The following is a 23,168-nucleotide window of genomic DNA, read 5'->3' as shown; positions in this document are numbered from 1 at the left end:
CCCTTCGACCCCCTTGAGTGGACTGTGCCTACCTTAAGGCAATAGAGCAGCCGCCAGCCTGAACTGGTATCTATTATGTATATTGGAGGACGAGAGGAAGGAAAGGGAAGGGAAGGAACTAATGAGATCAGGTGCATCGGGACTTCATGCATCCACCGGTGACTAGTGAAAATGTGTGCTGGATTGTGACTCAAACCCGAGATCTGCTTATTAGGCTGTTGCATTAACCACTGTGCCACATAGACACAATGTTTGTCACACATGGTTGGGCTATCTCGGCACGCTCCCCAACCGGCTCACATTCCCACCTAGCACCACTGTCTGCAGTCCATACCCAAGTTCTCCATGCTCGTTAATTTTAGATTCTCGCTGGAGGTCGAGCGTAAATGTGCATCCGCACTGAAGGTTGTAGATTCATTTCTCATGGAGGCCAATCAAATTTATGAATGCGTGGTGTCTGTTCTTTCGGACATTTCAGAAGGAACAGGCACCACACATGGTTATAAGTGAATTGACGTATAACTGTCCTACTGATACATTTGTAACGTGCTCAACAAAGTTGAAGAAAAGAGGAGCTGAAACGTCAGAAGGTGTCAGCAGTGTCAAACGTAGTCATGAACGGCTTCCTGTTGCTCATGGCCCTGCGAACTGTCGTTTTCAACTACGAAAAGTGCAGGAAGCAACGGCCCATAGAAAGGTAAGATTTCATTGAAGGTCTTTAAGCCACCCTGAGCCATTTAGTGTCGATTCTGAGCGGCGGTGTGTCTAAAATATTTTCTTAGGCCACCTATAAGAACCGCGTCATTTCCACGCTGGGTTCAAATGGCTCTAAGCACTCTGGGACTTAACATCTGAGGTCAACAGTCCCCTAGACTTACAACAGCTACTTAAACCTAACTTACCTATGGACATCACACACATCCATGCCCCAGGCAGAATTCGAACCTGCGACCATAGCAGCAGCACGGTTCCGGACTGAAGCACCTAGAACCGCTCGGCGACAGCGGCCGGCAACGATGGGTGTCGCGGTTCTGACCTCCAACGCAGAGACGTCAAAACTAACGGTGAAAGGTGCGTAGGAGGGGCTGTGACGACCTTCTCATCATGTGACACGTCCACGATGGCGTTGAGCAGAATTGTGATCAAATTTGGTGTCAATGTGACATTATTAACCGACCTTACAGCTCATACGAACTTCTTAGCTGTGTCGTTGTTTCGCATGTGTCGACACTTTGCTGTCTGAAGTGTCGGCGAGTCTGACAGTAACACAGCAGGGTGCCACGCATTAGCACCATTACAGAAGAAGATCGTAAGTATCTTTGTGCCAAATTTCAAACTTCTACTTCACAGTGTCAAACAATTACGGAATTTCGAAGAACTAACCCTTCATTTATTTTCTCATCTATCTGTACCATGTGACGTGGTTTAGATACGCATCACTAATATGTAACTGATCCCACGTTCTTTGTCTTTCTCGCCGACATTACATTACGTTTATCTACATTCAAAGAGGGCTACCATTCACTACACCAAGTGGAATTTTTGTTCCTGACCTTCTGCTTCTCCTTACGATTGTTGAACTTTGATACTTTTCTCTAGACAACAACATCGTCAACGATCAATTTTAATTTGCTGCTTTAAATCTCTGTGCTAGCCGGACAGAGCGGATGAGGCTATTTTAGTGGAAAGGGGCCAAATTAAGTTGCTGTCAGTTGCAATCTACATATAAACTTTATTTGTTAAAACACACAATCACACAAGCAAGAATCAAAAACTCTCAAGGTTTTAACGGAAGACTTCCTTTCATTTAAATTAGATCGGCTGAAGGCCACATCGAAAACCCAAGGCACAAGGCCTAAGAAAGGAACAGAGGTACAGGAGTTCTTCTTGAGGTTTCACTTCTTTAGAAAAAGACATTTGCATCTTCAATCTAAATAGGCCGAAAGCCTTAGCTTAAATTTTTCCCATAGAACTCGGTTGAAGGCCTCACATTAATCAAGAACAGTGTTACGGCTTAAGGCCGAGACAAAGATTTTCAAAGTTTAACCTACATAGGCTGAAAACTTGGTTGAAGGCCGCATGTCAACAAAACAATTTAACGCTTAAGGCCTAGGAAGAAGAGCTGTCACTTTCAAAAGGCTGAAGGCCTTATCTTAAAATATTTCGTGTAAAACTCGGCTGAAGGCCTCATACTACGGAAAAACAATCTTATGACTTAAAGGAAAGTCAAGGATTTTGAATTTTTAATTTAAGAGAGATTAAAACTAGGCTAAAGGCCACACACCATGCAGAAAACAATTTTACGAATTAAGGCCTAAAGGGAAGAGCTAATTTTCAACTAAAATTGGCTAAAGGCTTCACATAAAATTCGGCTGAAGACCACATATGAAACCACAATCTCATGGCTTAAAGCCCAAACAAAGAAGTTACGAATTTTTAATTTAAGCTGGAAAACTCGGCTGAAGACCACATACAAATTTGAAACAAATTTACAGCTTAAGGCCTAGACATACCAAACAAGAAACAATTTTTGTACAGCCTAGGGCCTAACCCTCGCAATTCTAATAAGCTAAAACTCGGTTGAGGGCCACACAGAATACTTAAGATTAAAAGGGAAATCACTATGTAAGACCAAAAGAGCGGGGCTCAGAAGGTTCCAAGGGGCAGCCGGGGAAGGTAACACTAATTGCGGCAGGCAGCCAGACCGATAGCCTCGTAATACGAAGACAACCAAACCGAAAGCCAGCCGACGAACCATCCAACAAGATCAGTTCTACTCCACCTGACCGGCAAACGACAACAAGATGTGAACAGCACACTGTTCTGGGTACTGGTGCCCAATCCAGCCAAGTCAGAATAAATGCTCAAAGTTACCAACACGCCTCAGCTGTGGAACTACACGCTGTGATGGACAGCATCAACACGACGAGGAAAATACACTGCCGAAAATTACGTCATCGCCCAGGGCAGGTAGCCGGAACGTCAACGGTCACAAGGCAGAAGATACCACTGGTACACTTTATTAACGAAGGAATGAATTAAATTAAGTTAAACATCACACAGAAAAAACGGCGGCAACTCTAGCGAACTCCAGTGCACACACGTTGTTGCTCGCAGTAATCTCCCAGAAAGCGACAACCAGGATCAAACGAAGTGATGTGACAGCAGTTGAGGCTTGATAGTAGGTTACGTGGCCAGGATCGGTGAGCGACGAGCTTCGTAACCGTCGCAAGAAGCGCCTCACAGCTCCAACCACGCATGCACGCCGCCAGCGGCTCCGGCCTGACAACGCGCCGCAGAGACTTCCTCGCTGCTCTGCCAAAATCGACCGACTGCCTAGGGTCGGAAACGGTCAAAGGACCAAATACACGTCGCCCGATGAGACGAACGACCGAACGACCAACCAACGGTCGTTCCCGCTCCAGTCTCCTTCCGTCGGACAGCTCAAGTGTCTCGCCAGCGGTCGGCGAGCACTGGCTGTCCGCGCCTCATCGGCGCTCTGTCCCCGACTTCACTGCTGCTGCATTCCGACTGAACTCCAGACACACGACGACCCGGAAATACTATCGGTCGCTTTAGAGGTGGTACGATGGTGCACTTATCGATAAGTGCTGCTGCTGCCACTCAGGCGGGTAAGGCAGGAAGTTAGTGAGCCAGTAAATAGAATAAGAAAACGAGGCGGCAGTACTGAAAGAGAAGATGACAAACAATCAACAGCACGAACACAAGCCGCGCACGGCTCACTGCTGATCGTATCTGTTAATCTGTTTGTGAATATTGAAAACATTAATGATTCAATTACGCTTCCTTGCGGCACTTTCGATGTTACTTTTGTTTCTGTTGAACGACTGCCGTCATGTGTAACATTCTGGATTGTATCACTAAGAAAATTTCCGTGGCAAAAGTATTTCAGTATTTTGATTACTAGACCACTATATGATACATAGTCAAACTCCTTTCGGAAATCTAAGTGCTATTTGCAAGACAAAGTGTTTGAACAAGGCAGGCTGAAAGGGTGCCAATTGGTTTAAAAAGTAATTCTTTCCTCCATGAACGTCATTATATTCGAGCTTGTAACATGCTCTACAATTCTGCGACGTGGACGTTAGTGAAAATGGTCTGTAATTCATTGCATCCGTTCAATAACCGTGTTTGTAAACAAGACCACTCCTGTTTCGTGTTAATGCACAGGAGGGAATGCGAAGAAGGAATCACTGTAGAGTATGAATTGTGGTTTCCAAACCGACCACAATCATCTCATTCGATAATTATGTCTGTTAACGCTCGAAATCACCGGTATTCTACCCAAACTTCATGTCGACCACATCCGATTATCATTCATTAATCTCTCTTCGCCCCTTTTCCCTTCGCAATATCCAGAGACACGTCGCCGCTATTAGCTCACGCCCCCATTTGTAGAAATTTTATCCTTCCGCACCTCTTTGTCAGACGTCGTGCGCAGAGATCCGAAAGGAGAGACGTAGAAGACATGCTGAACCTTGGAAGAGTGCCTAGGGACTTGTTATAGGTGCTATAGATTTAAATTAACAGCAAACTGTCATTTCCAACTAGAAATGCCGAATGACTCTGTGGTGTCACAGCCAGACACCACACTTGCTAGGTGGTAGCCTTTAAATCGGGCGCGGTCCGTTATATACGTCGGACCCGCGTGTCGCCAATGTCAGTGATTGCAGACCGAGCGCCGCCACACGGCAGGTCTAGAGAGACGTCCTAGCACTCGCCCCAGTTGCACAGCCGACTTTGCTAGCGATGGTTCACTGACAAATTACGCTCTCATTTGCCGAGATGATAGATAGCATAGCCTTCAGCTACGTCATTTGCTACGACCTAGCAAGGCGCCATTATCATTTGCTATTTATCTAGTGATGCATGTACCGTCAGACCGATGTTCACCAATTATGCATTAAAGTTAAGTATGCCAGAAGCTACGTACCTTTTTTACTAGACTCAATTACTTTACCTGTTCCAGACCTCACGCCAGCCTGCGTGAGCTTAAACGCGTGCCTTTCGGCTTCCTCTCATAGTGGCTTGGCTGTCTTGCCAAGTCACAACAGACTCTACTTTTTTATTTCAAATTACCTGTCGGAACTAATAATATCCTCCCAATCAATTCCAGTTGTTACGTGCCCCATATCTCAGTTCCAGCTTCCTGTGATATGGCTGAAAAGAATACGAATAGAGCTCTCCAAAAGACTGGGCTATATGCCATCCTGCCTTATTGACTGGTTTGTAGATGGAAAGAGTGTCTCTTAGAACTTCGGCCGTTAATGGTTCAAATGGCTCTGAGCACTATGGGACTTAACATGTTAGGTCATCAGTCCCCTAGAACTTAGAACTACTTAAACCTAACTAACCTAAGCACATCACACACATCCATGCCCGAGGCAGGATTCGAACCTGCGACCGTAGCAGTCACGCGGTTCCGGACTGAAGCGCCTAGAAACCGCACGGCCACCGCGGCCCGCGGTCGTTAATGGCGAGCAGCATATTTAAAACCACTGGGTACGTCAAGTAGGAAGCTCGCAGTTTTGTTCCAATACTTGCATAAAGCTCGATCATACGAATCAGCAGGTCGCCTTTCAAAGCTGAAACTTTCATTGTTTTCACTATTTGAACAATCTCCCATAAGAAACGGTGACAGCTTCCCTTGTTCCAGCGGCAGCAATCTTGCGGAAAGCGACTAGCGAATCGTTCGAAACCAGAAGATGAACAGAGAGGTTCCAACGTCCTCGAGGAATGGCAATCACAGCACTAGCAGAAACGTTCAAAATGGTTTATCCACTGTGGCTTCCGCCTCAAAAAAAAAATGGTTCAAATGGCTCTGAGCACTATGGGACTCAACTGCTGAGGTCATTAGTCCCCTAGAACTTAGAACTAGTTAAACCTAACTAACCTAAGGACAGCACAAACATCCATGCCCGAGGCAGGATTCGAACCTGCGGCCGTAGCGGTCTTGCGGTTCCAGACTGCAGCGCCTTTAACCGCACGGCCACTTCGGCCGGCCTTCCGCCTCAGGCATCACGACAAGGAATTTCAAGAGTCATCGCTGATAATAATGTGAAGGCTAATGAGCTTTTTCGTTGACTGCGGAAGTCAGTTAGAAAGGCTGTTGTGTACTTATGTCCCACTACGTCGCCAAAGGCGACATCGCAGTGAGAAATATATACTGTTATTCAGTTTCGTTTGCGAATCTTCACACTGAAGAATTATTGCCATTCGATACATAGACTGAGCAAGGTATAAATTTTATTTTCCTTTTACCTGAACATTTCATTTCCATAAATCTCATCTTTATCATGACAAGCGTAGTATTTAACAGTAAAATTTGGCCAAGGTACTTCTCGTTAGATGTCTATCCACGTATAACTTCTTTCGATTTAACAAGAAGTTACTTAACGATAGTGGCTAAGGTAGTTCACCAAAAGATGCCTGTGAATATTACGATGAAATATATTGCAATCTCATTGGTACTCAATACCCTTTGAATGTGGCTCTAACGTTTATGGGTGTTTAGGGGGCCCACAGATTATTAACTGCAACAAATCTCGATGCAGCGATGGATCTGTTTTTTATTTATTTTTTATTTGTGGTAAGCTTCTATGGGACCAAACTGCTGAGGTTCGGTCCCTAGACTTACACACTACGTAATTTAACTTCAACTAACTTACGGTAAGGACAACACACACACCAATGCCCGAGGGAGTACTCGAACCTCCGACGGGGGAGCCGTGTGAACCGTGACGAGACGCCCATGACCGCGCGGATACCCCGCGTGCCACGCTTCTTAACAACGTCAGTTGGCAGTGGTAGTTCTTTGAACTAAACAGTTTGTCAAAATTTATTACATTTATTGTATTCCCGAAACGCTACTGCACATTGCTGGTCAAACATGTTGTCGGGATTTCTACGAATTTTCAGTACATAGTTATCACACTCCCGCTTCACAGCTAATAATCAGGTTTCCGACTTCCTTAAATCGAAGTCTGCACTTGATCGAATGATTTTGAGTTTAGCGATTGTCGGATATTTTCTGTCCAGTGACTGTCAAAAATTTTCTGAGTGTAGCCTGAACCAGAATTCTGCCAAGTTCAAACCTTCTAGCAGAATTTCACTAACTGCGCGGCGGTTAAATACCGTACTTCTTACAAATACTGTACCGTTACAAGCTAGTAAGAGGCTCACAGTGACACTCGCTGGCATTTGACGTCTGTATTAGCAATGATTGACCCCAGAAAGCTCTTTAGCTGACTATTCATAAATACGATGACTGTGTTTCCAAGCTATTGAAATCACATTTTGTGTTGCCATTTGAAAGGTTTCCGTTTACAAATGAACTACGAGAATATGTGCTTTCCCAGCGAGCGTCTTGCTGTATTGATAATAAAGTTTCGCCTTCCGGTATGGCCGAGCGGTTCTAGGCGCTTCAGTCTGGAACCGGGCGACTGCTACGGTCCCAGGTTCGAATCCTGCCTCGGGCATGGATGTGTGTGATGTCCTTAGGTTGGTTAGGTTTAAGTAGTTCTAAGTTCTAGGGGACTGATGAGCTCAGATGTTAAGTCCCATAGTGCTCAGAGCCATCTGAACCACTTTGAATAAATTTTCTGCAATTAATACTTCTCCCAAAATATTTTAAATACTAAAATTGGTCACGGAGCAGAAACAGTGACCCAATATAGCGTTTACGCCATCGTTGCCGGTGTTATGTCTGCAGTTGTAGGCTGTAGATACGAGGTTCATATCTATGCTGCTAACACAGAGACATGCAGGTATCCAAAGACGAGCAGGACAAATAAACCACTTGTACGAGTAATATAGATTACCTACCGTCTTGTGCTAAAAATTGGAAATTTGTGGTAAGCTCTATGGCACCAAACTGCAGAGGTCACTGGTCCCTAGGCCTACACACTACTTAATCTAACTTAAACTAACTTACACTAAGGACAACACACATATCCGTGCCCAAGGGAGGACTCGAACCTCAAACGCGGGCCGTCTTCTGCGTCTGTAATAAAACACCTATGTAGACCACGCGTGTTTCGCTTTGTTTCAAAGCATCTTCAATGGTCGCTACAACAATTTGCGCTTCCTTAAAAATTTATTTACCAAGATCGTAAACAGGTCTCATGTTTTACGTAACTACTCTTAAACAGTATCAAATTACAATTATTACTTAAGAATTTTGGCTTTCTACTATTCTTCCTCGCACAATTTCTTGGTTTTTGGAACACTAAACTTTACTGACACTGGATACATTTATGTTTTGGCGTTGTGTGGATGCACTTACATCTCGTGTAGTTCATTTCTATGTTGCGAGATATCAACTTCTTCTGTTGGACTTACAGTGTCTCGTCTCACTGAATATTGTCCTAGGTCCTGACATATTGCTTCTAGTAAGTGAGATTGTGACGCAATCGTTAATGGCACTCTTCCAAGGTTCAGCATGACTTCTACGTCTCTTCCCTCAGTTCTCTGCGCAAGCCGACTACCAAAGAGGAGCAGAAGGATACAATTTCTACACTCCTGGAAATGGAAAAAAGAACACATTGACACCGGTGTGTCAGACCCACCATACTTGCTCCGGACACTGCGAGAGGGCTGTACAAGCAATGATCACACGCACGGCACAGCGGACACACCAGGAACCGCGGTGTTGGCCGTCGAATGGCGCTAGCTGCGCAGCATTTGTGCACCGCCGCCGTCAGTGTCAGCCAGTTTGCCGTGGCATACGGAGCTCCATCGCAGTCTTTAACACTGGTAGCATGCCGCGACAGCTTGGACGTGAACCGTATGTGCAGTTGACGGACTTTGAGCGAAGGCGTATAGTGGGCATGCGAGAGGCCGGGTGGACGTACCGCCGAATTGCTCAACACGTGGGGCGTGAGGTCTCCACAGTACATCGATGTTGTCGCCAGTGGTCGGCGGAAGGTGCACGTGCCCGTCGACCTGGGACCGGAACGCAGCGACGCACGGATGCACGCCAAGACCGTACGATCCTACGCAGTGCCGTAGGGGACCGCACCGCCACTTTCCAGCAAATTAGGGACACTGTTGCTCCTGGGGTATCGGCGAGGACCATTCGCAACCGTCTCCATGAAGCTGGGCTACGGTCCCGCACACCGTTAGGCCGTCTTCCGCTCACGCCCCAACATCGTGCAGCCCGCCTCCAGTGGTGTCGTGACAGGCGTGAATGGAGGGACGAATGGAGACCTGTCGTCTTCAGCGATGAGAGTCGCTTCTGCCTTGGTACCAATGATGGTCGTATGCGTGTTTGGCGCCGTGCAGGTGAGCGCCACAATCAGGACTGCATACGACCGAGGCACACGGGGCCAACACCCAGCATGGTGTGGGGAGCAATCTCCTACACTGGCCGTACACCACTGGTGATCGTCGAGGGGACACTGAATAGTGCACGGTACATCCAAACCGTCATCGAACCCATCGCTCTACCATTCCTAGACCGGCAAGGGAACTTGCTGTTCCAACAGGACAATGCACGTCCGCATGTATCCCGTGCCACCCAACGTGCTCTAGAAGGTGTAAGTCAACTACCCTGGCCAGCAAGATCTCCGGATCTGTCCCCCATTGAGCATGTTTGGGACTGGATGAAGCGTCGTCTCACGCGGTCTGCACGTCCAGCACGAACGCTGGTCCAACTGAGGCGCCAGGTGGAAATGGCATGGCAAGCCGTTCCACAGGACTACATCCAGCATCTCTACGATCGTCTCCATGGGAGAATAGCAGCCTGCATTGCTGCGAAAGGTGGATATACACTGTACTAGTGCCGACATTGTGCATGCTCTGTTGCCTGTGTCTATGTGCCTGTGGTTCTGTCAGTGTGATCATGTGATGTATCTGACCCCAGGAATGTGTCAATAAAGTTTCCCCTTCCTGGGACAATGAATTCACGGTGTTCTTATTTCAATTTCCAGGAGTGTACAAATGGCGGCGTGAGCTAAAAGCGGTGACCTCTCTCTGGATATTACGAATGGAAAAAGGGCGAAGAGAAATTAATGAATGTCAATCGGATGTGGTCGAAATACGGTTTGTGTAGAATATCGGTGAATTCGAGCATTAACCGAGGTAATTATCAAATGAGATGATTTTAGTCGGTTTGCAAATCACAGTTCATACTCTACAGTGATTCCTCCATCGCTTTCCCTTCTCTGCGTTAATACGAATTACAAGAAACTGCTTCCGTTTGTACTGGAAATTCAGAGCACGCTGGGGCCTAGTTGCGTTTGCCGCTTGAAGGTAAAACACTGAGATTCTATACTCCTCCATTGACCTGAGATCTATTAAGATGTCCTTGTCCCAGTCCAGATGTAGTGCTCAAGTCGCGAGCTCTTGAGGTGAAGGTAAGGCTCTCAGTTCTATTAAATGATCTGGTAAGTTCCAATTTTGGATTGCCGATAGCTTTTCATTATTTACAAAGCACGAAGCAGATGGAGCTATAGACTGCTAATAAGATGGTTTGCTTGTTTACATCTACTAAGTCGCACGATTCACAGTTCCTGTCAGAATCAGCCACAACTCAACTACATGAAGTATCTTACAAAACATGTGTTTACAGAAATAAAGTACACTTTTACTAATCTGCTTTGCGCGCAGAAGTGCGATATTTCAATTCAATCTTACAGGACGCACAACCAAGATCTTAAACAGCGCGGCATGCAACGCGAGCCACACCATTCAACCCCTTGTGGCAGACTGATTAGACAGCCCTAATTACTTCGCTTCGTGGCGTACTTTTGGTGGGAGCTGAAGATACACGAAATGCTTCGTCTGAATATTGTTATTCTAATGGTAATAAAAAAATTTGTAAGTGTGAGACATGAAACAATTGAATTATAAGAACTATTTAGAATTTATTCAGCACAGTAGACAATTGAATGTAAATTATACTTCATCAAATATTAATAAATCAATCTTAGAGGTTGGCGTGGTGGCTCGAATGTCGTTAGGCAATCAGACTATCCCCCTACTAAAGTGGCGCAATTTCTCAGGGAATTAGTACTCATTGTATCATTTGTTGTCTGCCTCTCGCACCACTTGCTACGTCATACCTCAGCTGCTGCAATATCCACCAAACTATGGAATGAGTCTTGGGATGGAGTATTAGCTTTCCAAAGACAGACGTGTCACAGTACACTGCGGTGAAAAGACAATAGTAATATGATAGCGAAACGCATATATACAGATGGCGGTAGTATCGCACACATAGCGCCAGTGCATTGGCGGAGCTGCCCGATGTACTCAGGTGATTCACGTGAAAAGGATTTCGACGAGATTGTAGCCGCACAACGGGAAATGACAAAGTTTGAATACGGAATGATAGTTGAAACTAGATGCCTGGGACATTCAATTCCAAATATCGTTAGGGAATTCAATATTCCGCGAAATACAGTTTCAAGAGCGTGCCAAGAATACCAAATTTCTAGCACTACCTCTCATCGCGGACAACGCAGTGGCCGGTGGCCTCCAATTAACGTCCGCAGCTCGTGGTCGTGCGGTAGCATTCTCGCTTCCCGCGCCCGGGTTCCCGGGTTCGATTCCCGGCGGGGTCAGGGATTTTCTCTGCCTCGTGATGACTGGGTGTTGTGTGATGTCCTTAGGTTATTTAGGTTTAAGTAGTTCTAAGTTCTAGGGGACTGATGACCATAGATGTTAAGTCCCATAGTGTTCAGAGCCAATTGAACCAATTGAACCTCCACTTAACGACCGAGAGAAGCATCAATTGCGTGGAGTTGTCAGTGCTGACAGACAAGTAGTACTACGTCAAATAATCACTAAAATCAATGCGGAGAGAACGACGAACGTATCCGTTGGGACAGTGCGGCGAAAGTTGGCGTTTATGGAAGGTGGCAGCACACGATCGACTGGGAGTGCCTTTACTAACAGCAAGACATCGCCTGCAGCGCCTCTCCTGGGCCAGTCATAACGGTTGGATCCTTGTCGAGTGGAAAACCGTGGCCTGATGAGGTAAATCCCGATACGAACTGGTAAGAGCTGATGATAGATTTCGAGTGTGGCGGAGATCCCGTGAAGCCAAGGACAGAAGTTGTCAACGAGGTACTGTGCAAGCTAGTGGCGGTTACATAATGGTGAGAAGTGTGTTTACATGGAATGGACTGGTCCCTCTGGTCTAACTGATTGGTTATTGATGGGAAATTATTATGTTCGGATTTTCAGCCACTCATTGAACATCATGTTCGGAAATGACGATGGAAATTTTGTGGATGACAATGTCGGTTGTGACAGGACCACAGTTGATCGCGATTGAATTGAAGAATGTTCTGGACAATTAGAGCATATGATTTGGCCACGCATATCGTCTGACCTGAATCCCATCGAATATTTATGCGAAATAAGCGAGAGGCAACTCTTTCGCAACTATGGACCGCTATGCAGCCTGCATGGCTGTATATTTCTCCAGGGGACATCCAACGACTTGTAGAGTCCATGAGACGTCGAGATGCTGCACTACGCCGTGCAAACGAATGTCCGACACGATATTAGGAGGTATCCCATAACTTTTGTACGTCATTGTATGTAGCGCCAAATACAGGTCTTACTTATTGGCAGACCACGATATTATTGCACCCGTGAGTGGGGGCGCTTCGGTCGGCTTATCGGGATTGCGGAGGGAAGGAAAGCCGGCCGGGGTGGCCGAGCGGTTCTAGGCGCTACAGTCTGTAACCACGAGACCGCTACGGTCGCAGGTTCGAATCCTGCCTCGGGCATGGATGTGTGTGATGATTTTAGGTTTGTTAGGTTTAAGTAGTTCTAAGTTCTAGGGGACTGATGACCTCAGAAGTTACGTCCCATAGTGCTCAGAGCCATTTGAACCAGTTTTGAGGGAAGGAAGGACGGTACAACAACAGTTACTTAACGAAAACTGCACTAACCTTAATGATAAGTTATGAGGTGAATACTCTATCACACAATGTTGGAAAGCTGTGTTAGTCCTCTTATTTTCTCATCTGAAACGAGCTCTTGTTCCTTCAAGAATTTTCCGGTGTTTTCTTTTCCCTTGAAAATATAAAGAGCTTTCCCATCGTGGTAATTTGCTTCTGCTTTATCGAAGTCTTCTAGAGAAACTTCTTCTTTAGAACGCCTTTTTTGTCTAGGCGTTTTAATTTCTTCCGCAGTTTCATCCGCTTTTTATAAGTTTTTTTAAAACGAATTTTGCTTTTCTTTCTAACTTCCCTACCATTTTATCCCCACACAAGATTGCTTTCAGTGTAGATATCATTACCCGATTCTGCCTTTTATCTTTCTGGCAAATTGTTCTATTTTTTAATCTAAACTCCTTTTCACCGGAATGTGTCAATTTCCGCGACATCTTCCTCTGTTTTCCACTATCACGGATATTGAAGATCACAGATAACACAGCTTTGCAGTATAGACGATATTGTTGAAGGAAACATTGAATACAACTGATCTAGTCCGCAGCTCGTGGTCGTGCGGTAGAGTTCTCGCTTCCCGCGCCTGGGTTCCCGGGTTAGATTCCCGGCGAGGTCAGGCATTTTCTCTGCCTCGTGATGACTGGGTGTTGTGTGCTGTCCTTAGGTTAGTGAGGTTTAAGGAGTTCTAAGTTCTAGGGGACTGATGAACATAGATGTTAAGTCCCATAGTGCTCAGAGCCATTTGAACCATTTGAACAACTGAACTGGAAGCATTGATGCGTTTCGCTTAGTTGCCGCTGTACTTGTTTACTTTAATGTCACCGCTTGAATTCGATACTGGCCACGGATGACCAAGGGCAATAATACAGTGGTTGGTTAGTAGCAGAGTAGACAGCGGCTGAAGCGTGTGGAGTGGGACTGAGTCAGAGTGCACAATTGCGTTGCCGCAAAGTAAAGTGAGGTGAAGTCATGGGATACCTCTTAATATCGTGTCGGACCACCTTTCTCTCGGCGCAGTGCAGCAGCTCGCCATGGCATGGACTCCACAAGTCGTTGGAAGCCCCAGCAGAAGTATTCTGCTATGCTGCCTCTATAACCGTTCATAGCTGCGAAATTGGTTTCGGTGCAGGATGGTGTGCACGAATTAACCTGTCGATTACGTCCCATGAATGTGCAACTGTAATCACGTCGGGCGATCTGGGTGGCCAAATCATTCGCTCGATTTGTCCAGAATAGTCTTCAAGCCAATCGAAAGCAATTGCGGCGCGGTGACTTGTATGGGAATATGAAGTACACTAATAGATGCAAATGGTTTCCAAGTAGCCGGATACAACCATTTCCAGTCAATAATCGGTTCAGTTGGATTAGAAGACCCAGTCCATTACACGTATACACAGCCCCCATCGTTACGGAGCCACCAACAGCTTGCACATTGCCTTGTTGACAACTTGTCTCAATGGCTTCGTGTGGTCCGCGCCACACTCGAGTCCTACCATCAGCTCTTACTAACTGACATTGGGACTTACCTGACCAAGCCACGGTCTTCCAGCCGACTAGAATCCAACCGATATGGTGACGAACGCAGGAGAGGCGCTGCAGGTGATGTCGTGCTGTCAGTAAAGGCACTCGTGATCAGTCGTCTGCTGCCGTACCGTATTAACGCCAAATTTTGCTGCACTGCCCTGGCAGATATGTTCGTCGTACGCTCCACATTGTTTTCTGCGATTACTTCACTCGGTGTTGCTTGTCTGTTAGCACTGACTTCATGAACGCTTCTGCCCTCCGTCGTTAAATGGAGGTCATCAGCCAAGCATTGCGTCGTCTGTAGTGAGTAGTAATCAATAATTGAAGAAGTCTTAATCGCATTTATTATTATTATTATTATTATTATTATACCGCCAGCCGGTTTCAACCCGACGTAGGGGTCATCTTCTGGTCGTTTACACCATTGGTCGACTGCTGGTGGTATAAACGCCCAGAAGATGACCCCTACATCTGTTTGAAACCGGCTGGCGGTATAATAATAATAATAATAAATGCGATTAAGACTGTTCTTGAATTATTGATTACTCATACTAATCGCTGCTTCTCTCCAAAACCATGTTGTCAAAAAATCTGTGAGTAGTAATGCCTGAAGGTCCGCATTCTTGGCACATTCTTCACATTGTAGATATCGGAATACTGAATTACCAAACGATTTCCGAAGTTGAATGTCCTATGTGTTTAGCTCCGACTACCATTCCCCGTTGAAAGTCTGTTAATACCCTACGTGCTGCCATAAACACGCTGAAAGCGTTTTCACATGAATCATCTGAGTGCAAATGACCACTCCACCAACGCATTGTCCTTATATACCTTGTGAACGCAATAGTACCACCATCTGTATATATGCAATCGCTATCCCACTACTTTTACCATCTCAGCACATGCTCCGCGCCTCTCTGCACATAATGCATCACGTACTCATCTTCTTACTTGCACACTACTGCGCTAAAAGTCACAGCTTTTGTGGCCCGGCATTCGAGACAACTAATCCAGCGTTTACTCCAATGTACTCATGTCTACTATAACCAGCGTTGTCACAGCATTTTTTCTTATATTTTCTCGGAATATCTTTTCAGCAAGGACTTCATATACGTGGCACTCAAGCCAAGAAGCCGCGGCCGAAGGACACAAACAAGCTGACGGCGGTGTCACTCGCTTGCTGCAGGTGGTGCTGATGCTGGGCACCGTGGTGGCGGCGTTCTTCGTGTGCCTGCTGCCGTTCCGCGCCTTCACCGTCTGGATCATCGCCGCTCCGCCGGAGACGGTGGTCTCTATCGGCTACGAGAACCACTACGGGCTGCTGTGCCTGTGCCGCGTGATGCACTACCTCAACTCGGCGGTGAACCCCATCCTGTACAACCTGATGTCGTCCAAGTTCCGCGACGGCTTCTCGCGGCTGTGCTGCCGCTGCGGCTGTGCCGGTGGTCCGCTGGGCCGGCGAGGCACCGGCCTGTCCTCCAGCGCGACCGCCACCACTGTGCGCTCCTCGGCGGGTGACTCGCTCTGGAGGCGGCCGGGCCGCGCCTCCTCCAGCTCCAGCCGCAGCCGCAGGGCCGAGCGCCGCCTGCTGCACCACATCGCCAGGGAGTGCTCCGTCTCCGTCCACAACGGCGTCTGCGCCGTCAAGGCCGGCCGCGCCAAGGACGTCTCTTACCTGTGACTGCCGCTGCCGGCTGCCTCGCCCCAGGCGCTGCTCCCTTCCCGGCGGCCCAAGGGATAGACCGCAGTCGAGGTGTCTGCCATGCAAAGAATGCATCCTTGTATATTGGGGACACCGCAACTCCAACGGTTATTTTGTTCACGGAACACTAAGCGTTATTGCACTGCCAAAGGTGTCTCCCGCCCAAAGACGGTCTTTCAACTTGAGGGAGACACATGGAGTTGACCAGTGTCAACCCATCTGCAGCTCATTGCCTGTGCCAATTCTTGTCAATTTCCTAGAAACCTCATCCACTTCATGAGCCTCCTTGTATGTTGGGGATGCCGCAACTACTGTCTGCGTCACTCCGACAACTCTTTTCTTCTAGGACCATTAAGCCTTACTATGATGCCAAAAGCGTCTCCCATCCAAAGACAGTTTTATTACTCGAGGGAGACACATGGAGTTGACCAGTGCTACCCAATCTCAGATCACTGTCTGTGTGAATTCCAGTCAATGCCCTGAGAGAGCCTCAACCAATGCGTAAACTTCCCACCCCTCATTTTCTGCACCAATACTTCGTGAATCTCTGTGAAGACTGTGGCAGAGGGCTTTTTTTATTATCGTACCGTGTACCAAGCTTTGTTCCCGTTCGTTACACAAATCGAGGGCGGGAAGAAATACTGACTGTTTAACGCTTCTTTGCGAGCTTTTTCTTCTCTGTGATATTCATAGGTTTCCCTGCGTATCGGCGTTTCTATGATATTTCGGGAGAAGCGCCGGATGTCGGAATCTTGCTACCACGACATTGAGGCCCATATTCCTCTGACCGAGTTCAGAAGAGAAAGGCATGCGCTAGTTCTGATTACCTGCTTTGGACTGCCGTAACAGACATGACGCGTTAATGGTCTAATAACTTTTAGCATTGTTCTTGATAATGGCATAAAAGCCAAAATCTAGATACTACAGAAGATGTACTAATACGCAGTCAAATGGCGGTTTATTCTTTCAAAAAGTATTGCGTGTTTATGGCTCAACACCATCAAACTCTTCAGAAGACTCTGTTAGGGATTGGCATCAGGCACTTGTTCCGAAATTTCGAGGATTAGTATAATTTCCCTAATTTTGTCTTCGTGATCTCTACAGGAACACATACGGAGGGGACTAGAGAGTTTTTATAGTTTACCCTCCGATAGACGCCCCTTGAAGTTTTCTAAGCAGATGGCCACGAGATAAAAGTCGTTCTATTCGAGTATCTACCAGTTATGATTTTCCAACGTCACTGTTACACTCCCTCGCTAGTCAAATAAGCCTGCCACCATTCGCGCCGCTCTACTTTATATGCATGTAGTGTCCCCCACCTAACCTTGATTCCGTGCACCTCAGTAGTACTAAATCATGCGTCGTACAGCTGTTTGTGTGCAGTCTGTTTGGTAGAAAAACAGCTGTTTCAGAGTCAGTGGTAGCCTGCCATCTGTCTTGCCTTCAGCTGATCGTGTATATTCGACCCACTTCCTATTTCTATAAATATGTTAATCGTTAATATTTGTACAGCATGACTGACTCGAATTGGATTCATCTAGCAGTCTGCATATATCACGCCCTTATGTTTCGTGAAGTCCACAACTCTGAACTTCTCTACACGAAGACCCACACGCCAGTCTTTGTACCATACTGATATTTTGTTGCGACATACCTGAATACTGCTGGATTTTTTAACGGATAGAACCTCCATTTAGACAACTGCTTCGTCTGCGAAAAGCGTGACATTGCAGTTAATTCCATCGGTTAGTCATTAATATTTATCTTGAACAGCAAAAGTTCTATTACATTTCGACTGGGAACGCCAAATATTACTTCGCTGTTTGTAGATGAGTCACTACCGGAGATAATATATTGCGTATTGTCTGTCATGAAATGTTAGATAAAATCGCAGATTATGCTAAATATTCACCGGAAATAGTATCCAATAGAATTTGTCCCAAAGTCCAACATCAATGTTTGTGGTACAATCTCACTAATCTTCATAAACAAAAATCCGTCTCTGGCGGCATTCGTTGAATGAATCTGAAGAATTACAGATTGCAGAACCGTCATTATTCACTTTTTCTGTACATTCTCTGCGTAAAGAAAGATAACCACGTTAAAGTATCATTAACTTTCTCATTTCACGCACTGTTTTCCACCTAGTGCTCTACGAGTTACGACGTTAGGAAGAGCTCAAAATCGAAACACGTTGTCACTAATGACGCCTTCTCTCTGGTTGTGAAGAACATAAAAACTCCTCCAGTGTTCCTAGTAACCTCAGACCACTGACTTTGCTAATCACAATGTTTGTTCAGTAGTAGACGTTAGTATCTCCCTATTTTTTGGCATCATCCAGTCTCTTCTTCTCGATCAACAACGTTCTGAACTGAGATAAAAACCTACTCATCCTCATAAGCACAAATCCGCTGTTCTGGTCATTGATTCTGTGTAAGTTAACAATTATGAAAGAGATAATCATTTCTTAAAGAAGTTTAAGAATGTAAGTTATCTGTACCACGAAGATAACCTGTCTAGAATATCATCAAAGGTTTTCGATAACTCCCTCGTTTCGTATGTTCTCTCGCTATTAATTCTGAACAGTAGGCACAGCATTGAAACACGGCAGCTGCGGGAAGTAAAAAGGCTGTTGTTGCGACTCACTGTCCTACTTCCCTTTCGTTAATTGAGCGTTAAATAGCGAACAGTACTTTGAATACCTCAGCTCCGCTGTTCAAGGTTCCAGTAAAAGCAACAAGATCAGAGAACGCAACTGGCATCGGCTACGAGAATGTCAGTATAATGGTAGGATTTGAATGAATGTATGAGGTAATTAATATTCTCCAGACGATCAACACAACAGGTATCTGTTTCACATATCAGCGCGCTATGAAACTGAGGCCTCACGTTACTTTATTGAGATAGACTTGGGCAAAATTCATCATGTAACCGTACAAAGCTATAACTGATACCAAAAATGTGCTGTTACCGATTTGCAGCGCGAAGTGAAATGTTGTTTTCGCAATATTTTTTGACATTTGTCACGTGATTTTTAAGCTTTGGTGTCCGTCTAGTATTCAGTACAAGAATACGTCCTGTGAGCCAAATACTCATTTCCACTATTTACTATTTACCTGCGTCTACCGAAACGGCATCTCGCAACTGAGAGACGCTTAGCACATTACTTTACTACGCCCCCCCCCCCCCCCCCCCCCGCCCCACCGTGACTCAGTCGTTGCTTCCAACGTTCTTCCATCTTTCTGTAGATTCTGTTCTCCAACTTAATTTGTTTTATCTGCCAATACGTTTTGTCCAGCGCTGTCAGAATCTCTTGAGACTATTTTCTTTCTTGAAAAAAGCGAATAGGTGAACGAAGCTAACTCATTTTCCTTCAGATGTCAACGTCCAAGTACGCAACGAAATTAAATTCTTAAATGTGAAAAGCTGGAGATGCCGTTTGTTTTTTACTCCCATACAGAATTCAGATCCTGCTGTCGTTTATCGCTTGCTACGATCAATGTTCCTGTAGTTTGTTCCACATTATCACTGTTTTATGGAGACATCTTTTTGATCTTCAAAACAGTAGCTTTAACAGCCTTGTTATGTTTTTCACGACTAAGATGTTTATGTAGAATATCTATTCACACTTTGTTTCCTTGTTTAGTCTTTGTACATATCATTGGCCCAGAGTTTACATGAACTGGCGAGATATGCCAGTTTTTGCTCTCTGTTAATGTATTTTATTGTGAGATTATCATTCACAGCTCTCTGTTTCCTATTGGTGTACACCATATGGATTTATCCAACAATCTGATCTCAATTTATACAAATAATTTTTATCTTAAATAAGTACACAAATAAATAAATATCTGGTAATAATAATAAAAGTAATAAAAAAGAATTCATGCTAAGTTTATGACGTGTTTAATGACTTTTCAGAGTTTCTTGGAACTGTGACGTTCTTTTATGCCTGCGGTTCACCGGAAATCAAACGTTTATTTATTTATTTATTTATTAAATTATGTTTATAATTCGGAGTCTCACTAGATAACACCTTCGCAATTCCGACGGAATAATCTAGCATACTCTCTGAATTAACGGGTGTCCCAGAGTAAAAGCTCGTAGCTCACAGAAATATCGTTTGACCGTTCAATAACAAAAGCATTTTTACCTCTTTATGAGGTTAAATGATTCTGTTTATTTCATATAGTTACCAAAGATTGTAGTACTATTAGTTTTATTTTGTTTTATACACTGACATGTCTTCCCACCGCACCATCAATACTTTTTAGTCAGAATGACTACCTCAAGTTTTTCAAAAATGGATCCACAGAAAGTATACATAATGTTTCATCTGAAGGCAGACGGTAAATTATTTTTAAAACATTTCCCGTCCAGGCTGTTAGATATATTACGTAATGACAAATAGCATAGTTGTTTCTTCAGAATACAATTAAAATAGTTCCTCGGTTGTTATGAAGTATATTTTATCTGTGATATAGCTTGAAAATGGTACAAGCTGATGGCTCAGAAACACTTTTTGACTGGTAGGTGCATTTCTCTAATAATTTTTGTTTTATATCAGTCCCTTTATCACTCTATTGCAACTTTTCACTCTAAGTGCCCAGTAGTCTATGCAACACACTACACACTATAACCAGTATGACCCACATTGACTATTCCTGCTGGTTTCACTCTTCCCTCTGTTTGCTCCCACTCACCAACAAAAGACGTATTAAATTTTCTGTATGTGTGGACACATGCCGATAACTCCGCTCTTCGGATGAAAATATTATATCCCTCCTTCGCTATACTCCGTTTTGTTTACTTAATTTTTAAAAATTTTCTGTATTCCCAGATTCCTATGACCCCTCCGTTTCTCTTGTCACATTTTATCACTGCCCACGCTCTACACACCTAGTTTGATGTTTTCGAGACGTAAAGCTTAAGAAATTTCTTATCGTGTCAACAGTTTGACACCAGTTTATGTTATATATTGCTGAAACCTTTCCAAACTTTCCTTACCTGCAACTGTCACCTTTGTCTAATTTTTAATCCTTCCTTCATCCAAATTCTATAATTTTACGCCGAGATCCTGCTGTAGATCCTGCATATTAGACTGTCTAAGTATCAGTATCGCTGACATTGTGTCTGACTTATTTCTTTTTTAAAACTATTCGTTTATCAGAGTTTTGAGACGAGTGTACCTTCATATACACATCATTACGACAGTGGCGTATTCGAACTGCAGCATTGGTACCTACACCTTTGTGAACTGTTCTGATCCTCTTGTAGTGCAAATTTAATTCTGTTTTATGACTACTTTATGTTACTCTAGTGAAAATATAGGACTCGTAAAATGTCAGACTGATTGTCCGATACTTCCTGCATTTAATTCTACGTTTTACTTCGGAGTCAAAGTGTAATAATTATTTTGGGAAAGTCCGATGATTCGTGTATGGTCCCAGAGTTTAGAGGCCTCACTGAATAACTGTGTTATTTTGTAATTTTCTTTTGGTCATATTAGCTAAATAATATGCAGCGTGTAGCGTGTGATAACTATACTTAACTCACTCAGAATTACGTATTCGAAATAAGTATCTTTTCAGATATCTCAGATATTTGTCCATAACGACATTTTATACACAATCGTTGCAGTGATGTGCGAATTTTTCGATCATTAAATCATTCTTCTCTCGTAACAAGATGTTCTGATTGATCTGAGTCGTATCGTAACGTATACAGGCAATAACTTACGGAGTGAAAATTTCACTTCAGTATACGATATGCAGGAGGTAATTTGGGAACCTGTATCTATGCAAATGTTTATATTGCTTTCCCGCTATCTTTCCAAAACTGTTTGACATGGTTCAAGACCATTATGATTGAGATGATTCCGAACTATTCGCTATTTCACCGATTATTGGGAAGTCACAATACAAAATGTATATTCTCCTCTCATACCATCTTTTTGTAATATGTTGTTATCGAGAGATTAGTGAAGTATAATATATTTGGCTGCACAGCTAAACCCTGACATATCCTCCTCTTTTAAATACCACATGCATGTGATAAATAAAACTTACATATCTGTGTGCTGATTTCATGTCGCTTATGTCATAAAGAAAAAAATTTAAGTGGCGTTATGTTTAGCTAAAAAAAAGAGTAATCGCTATTTTGTACGTTCGTATTGCTGATTATGAAACAATATTTTGTATGGTGGTGTTATGTGAACGATAATAAATATCATACGACTGACAATGAGTACTTTCTTTCTCCTGTTCATACGGTACCAAAGTCCATTAATTCCTGTATAGAGCAAGTGGCCAAGGATTGACAATTAACAAAATGTACTTCTAAATTATAATCTATCTTTAATCGTGTCCAGTTTGCTTGATGGGTTTTCCTCTGGTCAGAGTAAGGGCTGCACTTAATCCTCCGTGAGACCTTGAATGGGGGCCCTCAACCATGACACGGCGTTTCCCAAAGGTTGACAGGGAACGCTCCTGTAGATATTCAGGACACGTAGATACACAGGACAGGTACGGATATGTCTTGGTCAAATAAGCACCGTGTATCAACTGAGGAAGATAGGGGTTCGGTGATCGGTGAAGCAACAATATGTATGACGGAAACAGTTTTGGAAAAAAACTGCTCCAACTGATAATCGGCAACAGGAAGGCACCCTCACCTTAGACAGCACACACACAGGCCTTCGGATTCTCGTGAGAGTGTACCAAGATTGAAAGAGTCGGAGCCATCTGGAAACATTTTGAGACAACGCACTAGTCAGTGTAACTAGGTCTAATTTTCGAGCTAAGAAGCGTCACTGTTTTGGAACAGCCGACATACAAAGTCTACTTGAGACAAATAAATTGAAACTAACCCTAAATTAAATGGAAAAACAGAAAATTCTGATAGTTGTGTTACATTACAATATGTAGATTCAAACACCATTGACGGAGAGAATTACAGAGTATTTAAAGGGAAACCTTAGCAAAGGTTCGGAGCAAATCTACAGCAGCTGAGAAAAG

The 23,168-nt window shown here is 44.4% G+C and overlaps 1 protein-coding gene across 1 annotated transcript in view; it reads left to right on the top strand.

The window, feature by feature from the left end:
• Positions 1-16,131, top strand: part of LOC124613668 (kappa-type opioid receptor-like) — a 519,922-nt gene extending 503,791 nt beyond the window's left edge. The window contains exon 8 of the mRNA XM_047142385.1: positions 15,637-16,131. Coding sequence (XP_046998341.1) covers positions 15,637-16,131 — 495 coding nt within the window. The remainder of the gene's footprint in view (positions 1-15,636) is intronic.
• The last annotated feature ends 7,037 nt before the right edge of the window (positions 16,132-23,168 follow it).

The sequence above is a fragment of the Schistocerca americana genome, chromosome 4 (assembly GCF_021461395.2).
Source record: "Schistocerca americana isolate TAMUIC-IGC-003095 chromosome 4, iqSchAmer2.1, whole genome shotgun sequence".
Classification (NCBI taxonomy): Eukaryota; Metazoa; Arthropoda; class Insecta; order Orthoptera; family Acrididae; genus Schistocerca; species Schistocerca americana.
Note: the sequence above shows the minus strand (reverse complement) of the source record. Positions and strands in the feature narration are given on the sequence as shown.